Here is a 14,961-nt window from a genome sequence, read left to right on the forward strand (position 1 = left end):
TTTTTCAGGATTTCCAAACTGATGTTTAGTTGGAAAATTTTAATTTGTTCTTTTTCCAAATTTTTTTAGTTGTGCACACAATTCATTGGTTTTCTTTCTCTATTTTATTGACATAAGATTTTAGAGGGGCAGTTATATGGTGCAGTGGGTAGAGCACTGGCCCTGGAGTTAGGAGGACCTGAGTTCAAATCTGACCTCCGACATTTAACACTTACTAGCTGTGTGACCCTGGACAAGTCACTTAAGCCCAATTGCATCACCAAAAAAAATTTTAAAAACATTTAGAGATATACATTTTCCCTTAAGTATTGCCTTCAGTTTTGGTATGTGGCCATTGTTTCTTTTATCCTCTTTAATAAAATTTTGATTGTTTCTTTATTTTGTTCCTTGACCCATTTATTCTTGAGGATTAGAGTATTTAGTTTCTAATTCATTTAAAATATATCTTTACACTGTCCTTTATTGACTGTAATTTTTATTGTATTATAATCTGAAAAGTTTGTATTTAAATACTTCTCTTTTCCTGCATTTGCTTGTGAGGTTTTTATGCCCTAATACCTGGTTAATTTTATGTAGGTGCTATGTACCACTGAGGAAAAATTATATTCCTTTCTATCCCCATTCAATTTTCTCCACAAAAACCTGAAAGTTTTTCAATTCATCGAATGTTTTGTTTTGTTTTGTTTTTATTCAAGATAATACTTAACTTTGCTGTGTGAGTTTCCCTTGGTTGTAACTCTAGCACTTTTGATCTACATAATAAATTATTCCAAGACCTATGGCCCTTCAACTTAGGAGCTCCATGATTTCTAAATTGTTTTTTTCTTGTTGCTTCCAATATTTTTTCCTTTACCTGGGAGCTTTGAAACTTGGCTAGAATATTCTTTTATTTTCCTCCTAGAATCTCTTTCTGGTAATCAACAGTATTTTTTTTTTCTATTTCTTCTTTGCTTTCTTGTTCTAGAACTTCAGGTCAATTTCCCTTGATTGTTCCTTGCAATATTGGATCAAGATTATTTTTTATTGTAATTGTCAGGTAGTATGAGTATTCTTATGTTATTTCTCTTTCATCTATTCTTCAGATCAGTTGTTTTTCTGATAAGATAGTTTACTTTCTCTTTTTTTCATTCTTTGATTTTATTTTAATATTTCTTGGTATCTTAGACCATCATATTGGGTTTTTCTATGATTTGTTCCTTAACCCACCGATTCCTTAAGATTAGGTTGTTTGCTATCCAATTAATTTTCCATCTATGCATACCTTATTAAATGTGATTTTTTATTCTATGTTACCTGACAAGGATACTTTTAATATTTCTGCTTTTAAGTATAAAATTTTTACATCCCAACATATGGTCAGTCTTCATAACAGCATTATGAACCCCTGAGAAAAAGGTGTATTCCTTTCTATTTCTATTGAGTTCTCTCTAGATAGTTATCATATTTAACATATAAAATTTTATTCACTTCCTTCACTTCTTTTTTAAATTTTTTGTTAGATCTATCTAGTTCTGAGAGGGAAGTATTTAAGTTCCCTACTATTATAAAACAATTATCTTTGTATACCTGTAAATGATTTGCCTTTTCTTTTAAAAAAAATTAGATGCTATAATATTTGGTGCATATTGATTCTGTATTAATATTGTTCCATTGTCTATGATACCTTTAACCAAAATGTAATTACCTTGTTTATCTCATTTAATTAAATTTCTTTTTGCTTTAACTTTGTCTGAGATCATGATTGATACCCCTGCCTTTTTACATCAGCAAAAGCATAATAAATTCTTCTCCAATCCTCTATTTTAACTCTGTGTTTCTTTCTCATTCTTAAATGTGTTTTTTATAAACAACATATTGTTGCCTTCTGACTTCTAATTCATTTCTGCTTGATGGGTAAGTTAATCCTGTTCACATTCCAAGTTGTAATTACTAGTTGTCAATTTTCCTCCATCTTATTTTTATTCACTATTATCCTTCTCAGACTCTCTTTTTACCCTATCCCTATTACTTTGTTTTCTCCCTTACTGTCCTATTCCTTATTCTGCAACTCTTCTAAGGGTCCCTCCCTTATCCTCTCCCCTCCCCCGTGCTCCTAAATCTTAATCTATGCACCCTTCTAAAATTTCCTCCTTTATCCTGTCTCCTATGCCTATTATTTATTTATAAGTTTAGAGAACTTTAATACCCTTTTAAGTGTTATTTTTTCCTCTCTTTAACCCAGATCCTATTAGAGTAAGGTCCCAACACTACTAGTCCTTCACTCCCACCTGTTTCCTCTATATCAGTCTTCCTTTCACACCCCATTTTATGAGATATTATCTTCTTCTTAATTTTTCCTATCCAATTTTGTTTTATTTTATTTTTTTGATAATAAATATTTTTATTTAAAGTTTTTAGTTCTAAATTCTATCCTTCTTTCCCTCCCTAACCTCTGCCCTCCCTGATAGAGTATGCAATCAGATATAGGTTCTACATGTACAATTACATAAAATATTATCACTTAAGTCATTCTGTATAAGAAAACCTGAATAAAAGAAAAAAATTAAACAAAGTGAAGAATAGCATGCTTCAGTGTGTGTTCAATCAACATTAGTTCTTTTTTCGGAGGTGGATAGAATGCTTCATCATTAGTCCTTTGGGATTGTCTTGGATCATTGTATTGCTGAGAATAGTTATGTCATTCACAGTTCTTCATCCAACAAAATTGCTGTCACTGTGCACAACATTTTCCTGGTTCTGCTCACTTCACTATATATGAGTTAATAAAAGTCTTTCCAGGCATTTCTGAAATTGTCCTGCTTGTCATTTCTCATACCACAATAGTATTTCATCACAATCATATACCACTGCTTGATTGATGGGCATTGCTTTGATTTCCAATTCTTAGTCACCACAAAAAGAGCAGGTATAAATATATTTGTACAAATATGTCTTTTTCCATTTTTGGGGATGTTTTTGGGATATAAACCTAGTAGTGGTATTGCTGGATCAAAAGGTATGTACAGTTTAAAACCCTTTGGGTATAGTTCTAAATTGCTCTCCAAAATAGTTGGATCAGTTCACAACTCCACCAACTGTGGATTAGTGCCCAGTTTTCCTTCATCCCCTCCAAAATCCAACATTTTCCTTTTTCTTATATTTGCCACTCTGATAGGCATGAAGTGGTACCTCAGAGGTGTTTTTTTTTTAACTTTGCATTTCTCTGATCAATAGTGATTTAGAGCACTTTTCATATGTCTATAGATAGCTTTAATGTCTCTGTCTGAAAATTACCTGTTCATATCCTTTGACCATTTATCAATTGGGGAATGACATGTTGTTGTTTTTTATAAATTTGACTCAGTTCTCTATATATTTGAGAAATGAGGCCATTACCAGAGATACTTGTTTCAAAAATCCTTTCCCAGTTTTCTACTTTCCTTATAATTTTGGCTGCATTGATTTTGTTTGTGCAAAATCTTTTTCATTATATATAACCAAAATTATCTATTTTACATTTTGCATAATTTTGTTTTAGAATCACTCTATCAGGGGCAATTAGGCAGCGCAGTGGATAAAGCACTGGCCCTGGATTCAGGAAGACCAGAGTTCAAATTCGCCTTCAGACACTTGACACTTACTAGCTCTGTGATCCTGGGCAAGTCACTTAACCCTCATTGCCCCTCAAAAAAAAAAAAAGAAAAAAAAGAATCACCCCATCATAAACAACTCACCTTCTACCTTTCTTTCATAATGCCCTGGTAATGATGACAGTCTTAAAAAGACTGATAACATTTTCATATATCAGAAGTAAATAGTTTGATCTTAATGGGTCACTGATAATTAGTCTTTAAGACTTTCCTTATATTTTTTCTGACCTTTTATATTGAATTTTCCATTGAGATCTCTTTTTGTCACAAGTACCTAAAGTTTTTCAGTTCATTAAGTGCTATTTTTTTTCCATTCAGGATTATAATCAACTTTTCTGGGGAAGTTATTCTTGGCTGCAATCCCAGCTGTTTTGATTTTTGAAAAACAATGTTTCAACACCTATGGTTTTATGGTGAAGAAACTGCTAGGTCTTATGAATTCCTGACTATTTCTCCACACTATTTACATTGTGTTTTTTCTTGTTGTTTCTAATATTTTCTCCTTAAAGTGGGAGTTTTGAAATTTGTCTATGACATTCTTGTAAATTTTCCTCTGGTGTCTCTTTCAGATGATGAATGCTAGATTTTATTTCTATTTCTGCATTACCCTCTTATTGTAGAACTTCAAGGAAATTTTCCTTAATAATTTCTTATAGTATATCAAGGTTCTTTTTTTTATACATGTTATAACTTTCAGGTAATCCAGTTATTCTTATATTATTTCTCCTTCATCTATCCTCCAGATCAGTTGTTCTTTTAATGAGATGTTTCAGATTATCTTCTATTTTTACTTTTTCTAGTTTTATTAGCTCTTGGTTTCTTATAATGTCATTTGGAGTTTTACACTTCACTGAAGCTAAATCTAAACCCCTGGAGGTCATATCTTTCCTGAGATCTTCTCGAGTAGTCTCAGGAAGAATACTGCTTTACCCCTTTACTTTTACTACTCTACCTTCATTTCATGGTGATATTCTATATCTGTGTTGAGGAAATCTGGAGAACCTGGATATTTTCTGACTTACTCTATCATTTTCCCAGAATATCCCATTTAGCTTTTAAAGGCCTTCATAACCTGGGACCAATCTACCTTTCCAATCTCATTGAATTTCATTTTACATTTCATACTCTCTGATCCATCCAAACTGGACTCTTTTCTCCTCAATCATTTCATTCCATTTCCCATTTCATGTATTTACACTGCCTACACCCATACACTGAAAGCATTTTTTTAATAACCTACAACTCATAGAATCCCTCTCTTCAACGTATGGTTTATGTACTACCCTCTACATGAAATCTTTCCTATTCTCCAAAAGTACTTCTACCTTCCCTCTCACTCTACTTGTGTTTCACTAACTTATGTTCATTTTATTCATTCTCTTTATATTTATAATGAACATTTTATATCTGCACCTTTTGTTTTCTACACTTGAATGGAATACCTACCTCAAAACCTAAATATAATAGAAATTTAATTTATGATTGGTGATAGATAGATAATTCTTTTCTGACATTACTTTGAGTGAGTATTTAATGAATTTCTTTGTTATAATTCGTCCTCTTTTCATACAAATACAGATATATGCTATTCATGTTCTAATTGTTTTTTACTTTTCTCATCTACAGGAGAGTGCTCTCTTTATTCAATACAAAATGGTCATTTTTGGCCAACTAAAGGTCATTATAAGGAAGGTGAAGAAATAACAGTTCAATGTAGTAAAGGCTTCAGTCTTCCAAATAATGAAGACAAAATTACCTGTACCAAAGATGGCTGGTCTACTGATACAATTTGCAAAAGGATCAGTAAGTAACCCTACTGCATAAGCAGCCTTCAATGTATGCTTGTTTTTTAAAAACTTCCACAGGAATCATTTGACCACTTCATATTTTGATTTCATCAACCTTCCAAAAGTGTTTGAACACCGTGTGTCTGGTATGCATTCTGTCTAAATATTTTAGCTGTATTCAAGAGCTACTTGTTTCTCCTGATACCAAACTAGTTCCATCTCTTTGTGACAATTAAAAATTTGAGGGACATACTGTCTAGGTAATTTAGCAATTTTGTTAATAAGGCTGGCAGTTTATTAATAAAAGGAGAGTCATTTGGCTATCTCTCCCAAACCAAAAACCCCATGGTGAAGAGGCACAGAGTTAATATACCCTTGAAACAGTAGGTGGTAAATGGGGACCAGAATTGATCCTTACTTAAAGAGAGTATCTCCAGCCCTGGGCTATTAATTCAAAGAATGTCCTCCTCTTCAATGGGGAGAGGGAGAAATGAAGGACCCTTCTCTGAATGGAGAGGCCTTCCTATGTAGACAAATGGATATCTCTAGCCAAGCTTGAATAGAACACAATGAACTTCCCCACCCTAAATTCCTTGCATATTTGGTATGAGTCTAATTAAGATGAAGAAATGTGGGGTGGCTAGGTGGTGCAGTGGATAGAGCACCAGCCCTGGAGTCAGTAGGACCTGAGTTCAAATCCAGCCTCAGACACTTAACACTTACTAGCTGTGTGACCCTAGGCAAGTCACTTAACCCCAATTGCCTCACCAAAAAAATTTTAAAAATTAAAAATTTTTTTTTTAAATTAAAATAATTAAAGATGAAGAAATGTAATGCTTTCTTATTTTCAAGGAGAAAGTAGACCTCTAAAGTCAAAGTTTTGGAAGAAAGGGGGAAACTCTGCATCTCTTCAGATGTTGGTTATTAATAATCATTTCTCACATGTTAGAAATCTGAAATGTGGTCATCCTCGCCAATCTTTAATAGTGTAGCCCTTTGCTTTTAACTGTCCTACAACCATCTGTCAGAAGTTTAACATACTGTGGCTTGAGAAAAGGAAAATGGAATCTGTAAAAGCCATCTTCTTTAGGTCCCTCTAACTCCACTGCAGTCTTTGACTGAGGAAAAAGGCTGGCTATAAGAAGAGATTGTGGGAAGAAACCTGGTGAAAAGATGCCTGAAGGAAAAGGTGTTCTGCAGCAGAACACAGAGCAAACTGCTCAGTAAAATGACAAAGTATTTCTGGAAGAGGCAGGACTGGGAAATTGATGACCCCTTCCACAAATACCACAGCAGGAACCTCGAAGTATTGGCCTCACACAGGACATTTGGTACAGAACTGGAAGGTCTCTCTCATTATGTGTAGTTCTTTACAACCCCATACAAAGATGAATATGGCAAATAGTTTAAGTAGCAACAATACAAAATATCCAAATATATTGGACTTAATAGGAAATGACTATTCACTGTCACAGGAAAAATGGGTTGTGGTGGGTTCTTAGGTATCCCTCTTTAATGAATTACACCTCTCCACAAACAATCCAATTAGAATAAAATGGTCTTTTATTTGGGCACTAGAAAAAGTGATCAAGTGGGAAGTCAAAGACTTCTCCTCAAGGGGAGAAAATGGCTTAGATACAACATGATTCTCTGAGATATATTTCTCTTTGATCAGAAGGGAGGCCAAAGCCTTTATAGAGGATGAATGGTGGGGTGACTTATGGGGTGACCACTTGACTCTGGAAAGTTCCTTCTGGGTGTGGGGAAAGCTTCCTGAGGAGCAAGGGGATTTTCTTTTGCTATGATAGTCCTGACCTCTGGAGTTATCTCTGTCTCCTAAATCAGGTAGTAGTCACACCTAACTGACTTGCCGTCTATAGATTTTAATCTTAGGTTTGTCCATCCTTATAGCTAGTTGGACAGTTTGAACTTTAATAGTCCCAACCCCCATGCCATTCACCATATTATGCTTTGTGTGTGTGTGTGTGTGTGTGTGTGTGTGTGTGTGTGTGAATTTAACAGAAGTTGGTCTGTGTTGAATACATATGGTAGATTCACATTTTTGTTCTTTTTAACACCAGTTCATTATATGTATAATATTTCTTTCAGCAGCCATTTATAAAGGTCCTACTAAGTGTCAAGCACAGAGGCTTCAAAGAGGATGAAAAGGCTCTATCTTCACACAGCACACATATTCTTTTGTTGTTTTTTGTTTTTTTGCAGGGCAATGAGGGTTAAGTGACTTGCCCAGGGTCACACAGCTAGTAAGTGTCAAGTGTCTGAGGCCGGATTTGAACTCAGGTACTCCTGAATCCAGGGCCGGTGCTTTACCACTGCGCCATCTAGCTGCCCCTACACATATTCTTTTGAAGGGAAGTAACACATATCCAGAAAATTAAATACAAAGTACATGTGGACAGTTTTCCTATAGAAAGTAGCCCTTTGAGCTGAGCTCTGAAGGAAGGTAGGGAGTTTATAATAGAGTATTCCAGATCTATACTAGCCTGGATAATGGCACAGAAAGAACAGCTGGGATGTTAGACACAGTGTATTGTGTAATTTAAGATTCTAAATGTGGGGGCAGCTAGGTGGCACAGTGGATAGAGCACCGGCCTTGGAGTCAGGAGTACCTGAGTTCAAATCTGGCCTCAGACACTTAACACTTACTAGCTGTGTGACCCTGGGCAAGTCACCTAACCCCAATTGCCTCACTAAAAAAAAAAAAAAAAAAAAAAAAAGATTCTAAATGTGGATTCTAATCTGTTCCCCCAGTTTTGGGGGAAACTGAATAAAATCACTGATAAAACGAGTTTAGGTTTTTAAGGGTTTATTGAAAAATAGAAAGAAAAAGATTGAGAACAGAATTCCAACAGCCTGGCATGCCTATCTTTCCTCAAATTTCCTGTGAAGTCCTCTGCCGCCACCACCACCATCAAGGCAGGAACCCAAAAAAGTGAGAGCTCTCCGCGCAGGCTCTCTTTCCTCCTTCCTGTCTCCTCCCAGAAAATAGGAGACTCCTCAAGTTGATTGGCTGGTAGCCTTGATAGACAGCACCCATGAGCAAATGTCATTTCCTGACGCCAAGGAAAAGCCACATGGCCTTGCCCTCTGAGGCATTTTCCTTATGGCGGAGTTTTTCCACAGCAAGTCTCCAGTAGGTGGCATCATTCTAATCATTATAGTATACAGTAAGAAAGCCAGTTTGTTTGCCATGTAGAGTTCATCCAGAATAATATACAGTAAATTTGAAAACACAGGTTTTGAAAGACCATGTGGTTTCCTTTTTTTTTTCACGACAGAGAAGCTAAGGTTTCTTTGTAAATATGAACTTGTTGATTCAGAATGGGAGGAAAGGGAGATGCTTGGGTTATACAGACTGAATTTTAATATCTTTTCATTAAAGAACAATAGGGCATCTGATATGCTAGGGTAATATTTTAGTGCTTCATCAATGGCACAAAATATTGAATGAACAATATTGACTTTGCTCCTCATCCAACTCTATAGAAGAGACTATCTTTCAATTCTAATCTTGCATTTACCTTTTGTTCTCATTTTAAAGGAAGGAAGGTTTTCCTCTTCTACCTTTGGCCTTCTATGATAGTCATTGGTGGGACCTGGGGAGAGTTCATGGAAAAAGGTCACTTTCCCTTTTCTTGTTTTGTTTTTTTCCCATACACAAAACAACAGTGGTTAGGGGAAATAACATTGTAGTGGCAGAAATGGGACCCTTCAGCGTTAACGTTCTCTATAAATATAAAATATGCTATCAATTATGGAACTATAAGGACATTTGAGTTTTTGTTCATCCACTAACATTAAAATGTATTGAAAACATGAGATTATGCAATGGCAAATCCTTCAAATCAGCTTAACATCTCTTTCTATTACCCAATTCCTGGTAATAATAAAGAAAATATTTTGACATAAAAATGCTATTTGACATTGAATTGGTGGTCTTAAAAAGGAGCTCTGAAAAATACATTTGTGAATTTTTTTGTAAGTTTGGATCTCTGGATTAAATTTAGGACAATTTGCAAGGGTCATAAAGTTAGAGTTAATTTGGATCAAGATACTTGTTTTCAAAAATGTCTTCAAACTGTTAAGGCTAAAATTCTAGCTAGTCTGTCTAAAATATCTAATGAGTGGTCACCAATAAATTAAAAGCTTTAGCAAGAGTTCGGCTTTTAAGCATTTATTAAGGAGAATAAGAATTTGGTAAAGAGAGAGAGAAAGGCCAAGATTCCTATCTATTAAAGGGAGAGCATATTTCTAGCTCCCTTCTCCGCCAGAGTCCTCAGAAAAGAGTGTGAGAAAGAGCCCCAGTCTCTTCCTTCTTCCTCCCACTACCAAACATCACTTCCTGACGCCAAAGAAAAGACGCATGGTCTTGCCGTCAAAGACCTTCCTTTTCATGGCAGAGGTTTTCTACAGTAAGTCTCCAGCAGGTGGCATCATTCCAATTATTACGAACCTTAATTTTTAATTTCCCACAAGCTTACTAAATATATTACCTGTTGTAACAAAAGAATTTGACGAGTTCAGGTATTATTTCCCAGTGGAATAAAGTTCTCTGTATACTTTTCCTCCATAGAGTTAAAGATTGCTTAGAATCCTTAGGTATGACACTGTCTTCTGAAACTGCCTAGGGAAATCAGATAGAGGGACATGTTCCAAAGTGAATGAAACAGTTGAATCTTAAAAGTAGGGTTGTGGATGGGGGTAAAAAGATGACTTAGATAACAATTCACAGTTATTTTGTCCATACAAACACTACAATTTCTTCATGTCAATCCTCAGTACAAATAGGCATCAATGGATATGGTGCCATCTTCAGTTCAAAAGCACACTTACGGGGGCAGAGCCAATATGGCAGAGAGGAAGCAGCAAGCTGCCTGAGCTCTCCTTTTGTTCCCTCAAAAAGAACATTAAATCAAGCCTCTGGACAGATTCTGAAACTACAGAAACTGCAAAGAGACAGAGAGACACAGTCTTCCAACCAGAGATAATTTAGAAGACTTCAGGAAAAGGTTGGTCTGACTCAGGCAAAGGGGAGGCCCAGCTCAGGGCAGCAGTCCAGCGCTGAGGGGGTCGGGGCAAGTCAGCAGGAGCTGCGGGCTACAGCCGAACAACTGAGGTCCATGGAACCTGGCTCAAAAATCTGGTGGCCAAGAAGGACAGTGGTAAAACCTACCTGCACCATCCAGGAGGGCCATGAACGGGTCAGGCGGGATTGGGCGCCCGGATCGGGAGCCTGGCCAAGCGCTCAGACAGGAAGTGCAGGGGGGCGAACTGCCCATACTATAAAGGCCTCAGAGTAAAAAGCCGGTCACACAGCCCCTATACCCCTGCACAAGAAGCACAAAACAGGGACCCTGGTGCCCCCAGAGCATATCTCAACTTAAAAAATAAACAAATAAGCTGCAATGAGTAAGAAGCATAAAAGAGCCCTCTCCATTTAGAGCTTCTGTATCAATAGGGAAGAAGTCAATGCAAACTCAGATGAGGACAATACCCTCAAATTGCCTACATGTGAAGCCTCCTGAGGGAAGGTGAATTGGTCTCAAGAACAAAAAGCCTTCCTGGAAGAGCTCAAAAAGGATTTTAAAAATCAATTGAGAGAGGAAGAAGAAAAAATGGGGAGAGAAATGAAAGCAAAACAAGAAAACTATGAAAAAAGAATCAGCAGCTTGGAAAAGGAAGCACAAAGATTGATTGGCCAAATGGAAAAAAAGTGCATAATTTCACTGAAGAAAACAATGCCTTAAAAAATTCAGTTGGCCAAATGGAAAAAAAGGTGCATGATCTCATTGAAGAAAACACTCCCTTAAAAAATTCATCTAGCCAAATGGAAAAAAAGGTGCATAATCTCATTGAAGAAAACACTGCCTTAAAAAATTCACTTGGGCAAATGGAAAAAAAAAAGGTGCATAATCTTACTGAAGAAAACAATGCCTTAAAATTAAAATTGGACAGTTGGAAGATAAGGAATTCATGAGACACCAGGAATAAGTCAAGCAGAATCAAAAGAATGAAAAAAAATAGAAGAAAATGTGAAATACCTCATTGGAAATACAACTGATCTGGAAAACAGATCCAGGAGAGACAATCTGAGAATCATTGAACTGCCTGAAAGCCAAGACCAGAAAAAGAATATAGATACCATATTCCAGGAAATTATTAAGGAGAACTGCCCTGATATCATAGAATCAGAGGATAAAATCATTCTTGAAAGAATCTACCAATCACCTCCTGAAAGAGACCCCAAAAGGAAAACCCCAAGGAATATTGTAGCCAAATTCCAGATTTATCAGGTGAAGGAGAAAAAAATCCAAGCATCCAGAAAGAAGCAATTTAAATATCATGGAGCCACAGTCAGGATTGCTCAGGACCTGGCAGCTTCAACATTAAAGGACCGCAAGGCTTGGAATATGATATTCCGGAAGGCAAAGGAGCTCGGATTGCAGCCAAGAATCTATTACCCAGCAAAAATGAGCATTCTTTTTCAGGGGAAAAGATGGACATTTAATGACATTGGGGACTTTCAATCTTTCCTGGTGAAAAGACCAGAACTGAATAGAACATTCGATCTCAACATACAAGACTCAAGAGAAGTTTAAAAAGGTAAACAGAGGGGGAAAAAAAAAAGGTTACCCTATTAGGTTAAACTGTTTATATCCCTACATGGGAAGATAATACTCATAACTCTTAAGAATTGTAAATGTATTTGGGCAGAGAGAAGGACTTTACAAAGAGGGTATAAATATAAATTGTCTTTGATGTGATGATACAAAAAAAAATTAAGGGGTTAAAAAGGGAGTCTATGGGGAGAAGAGGAAAGGGGAGGTGGAAGGGGATGAATTATATCATATGAAGAGGTGAAAAATAAACCTATTACAATAGAGGGAAAGAAAGGAGGGGTGAACATTGTTTCAAACCTATTCTCATTAGATTTGATTCAAAGAGGGAATAACATATACGTTCATTGGGATAAAGAAACCTGTAGGGTCTTGTGTGGGCTGATGATGAGTGAAATGAGCAGAACCAGAAGAACATTGTACACAGTATCATCAACATTGAGTGTTGATCTACTGTGATGGACTATATTCTTCTCACCAATGCAATGGTACATAAGAGTTCCAAGGAACTTATGATAGAAGAGGATCTCCAAATCCAAGAAAAAAAAAAAAGAATGACGGATTATATATGCAGAATGAACCATACCATTTCTTTTGTTTTTGGTGCTGTTGTTTTTTTCTATTTTGAGGTTTTTCATCATTGCTCTGATTTTTTCTCTTATAACAAGACTAGTGCAGAAATAGAATTAATGTTATTATGTGTGTGTGTGTATATATAATATATAAAACCTATCAGATTATCTGCTGTCTAGGGGAGGGGGGGAGGGAGGGGAGGGAGGGAGAAAAATCTGAAATTGTAAAGCTTGTATAAACAAAAGTTGAGAACTATCTTTACATGTAACGGGAAACAAATAAAATACTTTATTAATTAAAAAAAAAGCACACTTACTAGCTGTGTGACCCTGGGCAAGTTACTTAACCCCAATTGCCATAAAACAAAACAGAACAAAACAAAAAAATATCCAGGGCCATCTCCAGTCATCCTGATATATATTGTGCCACTGGACCCAAATGACTCTAAATGAAAGAGTGAGGTTGGTGTTCGTGCATAACCCTCCCTCACTTTTACTGCAATTCACTGCAAATCATGGCATCACCTCAATGTCATGGTTCTCTTCAAGAATGATGGACATACAACAATAACAACAATAATCAAAAGGAGAAGGAGATTTGGAAAGAAGCAAAGATAAATGGGAAGAGAGAAAGTGAAAGAAAAAAAGAAGTAACTAAAAGAGGAAGAGGAAGAGAAAAAGAGAAAGTGAAAAAGATTAAGGAATGGGGAGAAACTGTAAGCTATGGAAGGAAGAAATGGAGGAAAAGAAAAATATGAGGAACACATAGAGAAATAGCAGAGTAAGGAAAAAATAGAGAAAGATAAAGAAGAACAGAAGGGGAGAAAGGAGGTAGAAGAAGTGTTGAGATGTTTTGTAGAATCTTTTTTTTTTGGCAGGGCAGTTGGGGTTAAGTGACTTGTCCAGGGTCACACAGCTAGTAAGTGATAAGTGTCTGAAGCCAGATTTGTACTCAGGTCCTCCTGACTCCAGGGCAGGTGCTCTATCCACTGCTCCACCTAGCTGCCCAGTGTTGAGATGTTTTGAATTATTACACATCCATTCTAATAATCATTTATAATATTTTGTGCACCAAAGTATGCAAGGTGATGGGTATACAGAAATTAAATGAAAAAACATCCCCTACTTTTCTGTAATTCACATTATTTTGGGGGATTAGAACATGTAACTAGCTATGTCTGTAAATAATACTGTGAAAAGAGAGGTCATAATAAACAATAAAAAGGATCAGAAAAGGCTTCCCACAGGAGGTAGCGGCTGAGCTGAGCCTGGAAAGGAATAACGCTATTTTAGTACTGGTACAAAAACCAAGAAACCTGACCTTTCCATTCTCCCATTTGGGGAAGGGTTTAAAACAGGCATTGTTGAGAAATGTAGTGGCACCCTCTCAGGGTCTTTCCCAAAATAGGTAAAATAGTCCTTCTTTTACTCAGTCTTAGTGTATTAAGTTCATTTCCAGGTGCCATATTTCAGGAAGGATGTTGAAAGTCAGAATAGAATGACAGTTGTGATGAGGGGATTGGAAGCTATGTCAGGGAAAGGTCAGCTAGCAATCATCATAGGTGCCTCTGCTGTGCCTCTTCTCAGTCTCTTAACTCTTTCCAATCTGGTTTTTACTTTCTGAAATTATTCTCTCAGACTTATTGACTTCTCATTTGACAAATCTAATGACTTTTTCCAATCCTAATTATTTTTTAGCTCTCTGGCAACATTTGAAATTGTTGCTCACTTTCCTTTCCTGCACAAACCTTTCCTGTAGGCTTTCATGACATTCTTCTCTCCTTGTTCACCTCCTATTTCTCTGACTACTCCTTATTCATGCCACAACCATGAGTTATGGAAATTCTCCAAGGCTCTGTCCTTCTCTCTCTGTTGTTTGTTCCTTTGTAATGAACTATTTGGTGATCTCATTGGCTTTCATGAGCTCAATTATGATTTCTATGCAGATGGGTCCCATCTCTATATATCCAGCCCTAGTATCTTTCCTAAGCTCAAGTCCCAGATCATCAATTATCTTTTGGATATCTTAAATTAGAAAATTTGTAGCAATATCAAACTCATTATATCCAACACAAAACCAGTTATCTTCTCTCTCCCCAAACACTTCACTCCTCTACATTTCCCTAATATAGTCAAGAGCACTACCATTCTAAGAGTTGTCCAGGCTTTATAACCTGGGTGTTATCAGCAGCTCACTCTCACCAATGCTATGTATTCAATATACTGCTAGACATTGTCATTTCAACCTTCACAACACCTCTTATAAACATCCCATTTTCCCTTCCTCATAGACAATACCCACGTTGAGGTCCTAATTACCATTTGCCAGGACTAT

The 14,961-nt window shown here is 36.4% G+C and overlaps 1 protein-coding gene across 2 annotated transcripts in view; it reads left to right on the forward strand.

The window, feature by feature from the left end:
- The window catches only part of CFH (complement factor H), a 132,692-nt gene that overhangs the window by 56,481 nt on the left and 61,250 nt on the right, over positions 1–14,961 (forward strand). For both annotated transcript variants that reach the window (XM_044000223.1, XM_044000224.1), the window contains exon 9: positions 5,256–5,432. In XM_044000223.1, the coding sequence (XP_043856158.1) occupies positions 5,256–5,432 (177 nt within the window). The remainder of the gene's footprint in view (positions 1–5,255; positions 5,433–14,961) is intronic.

Source organism: Dromiciops gliroides, chromosome 4 (genome assembly GCF_019393635.1).
Source record: "Dromiciops gliroides isolate mDroGli1 chromosome 4, mDroGli1.pri, whole genome shotgun sequence".
Classification (NCBI taxonomy): Eukaryota; Metazoa; Chordata; class Mammalia; order Microbiotheria; family Microbiotheriidae; genus Dromiciops; species Dromiciops gliroides.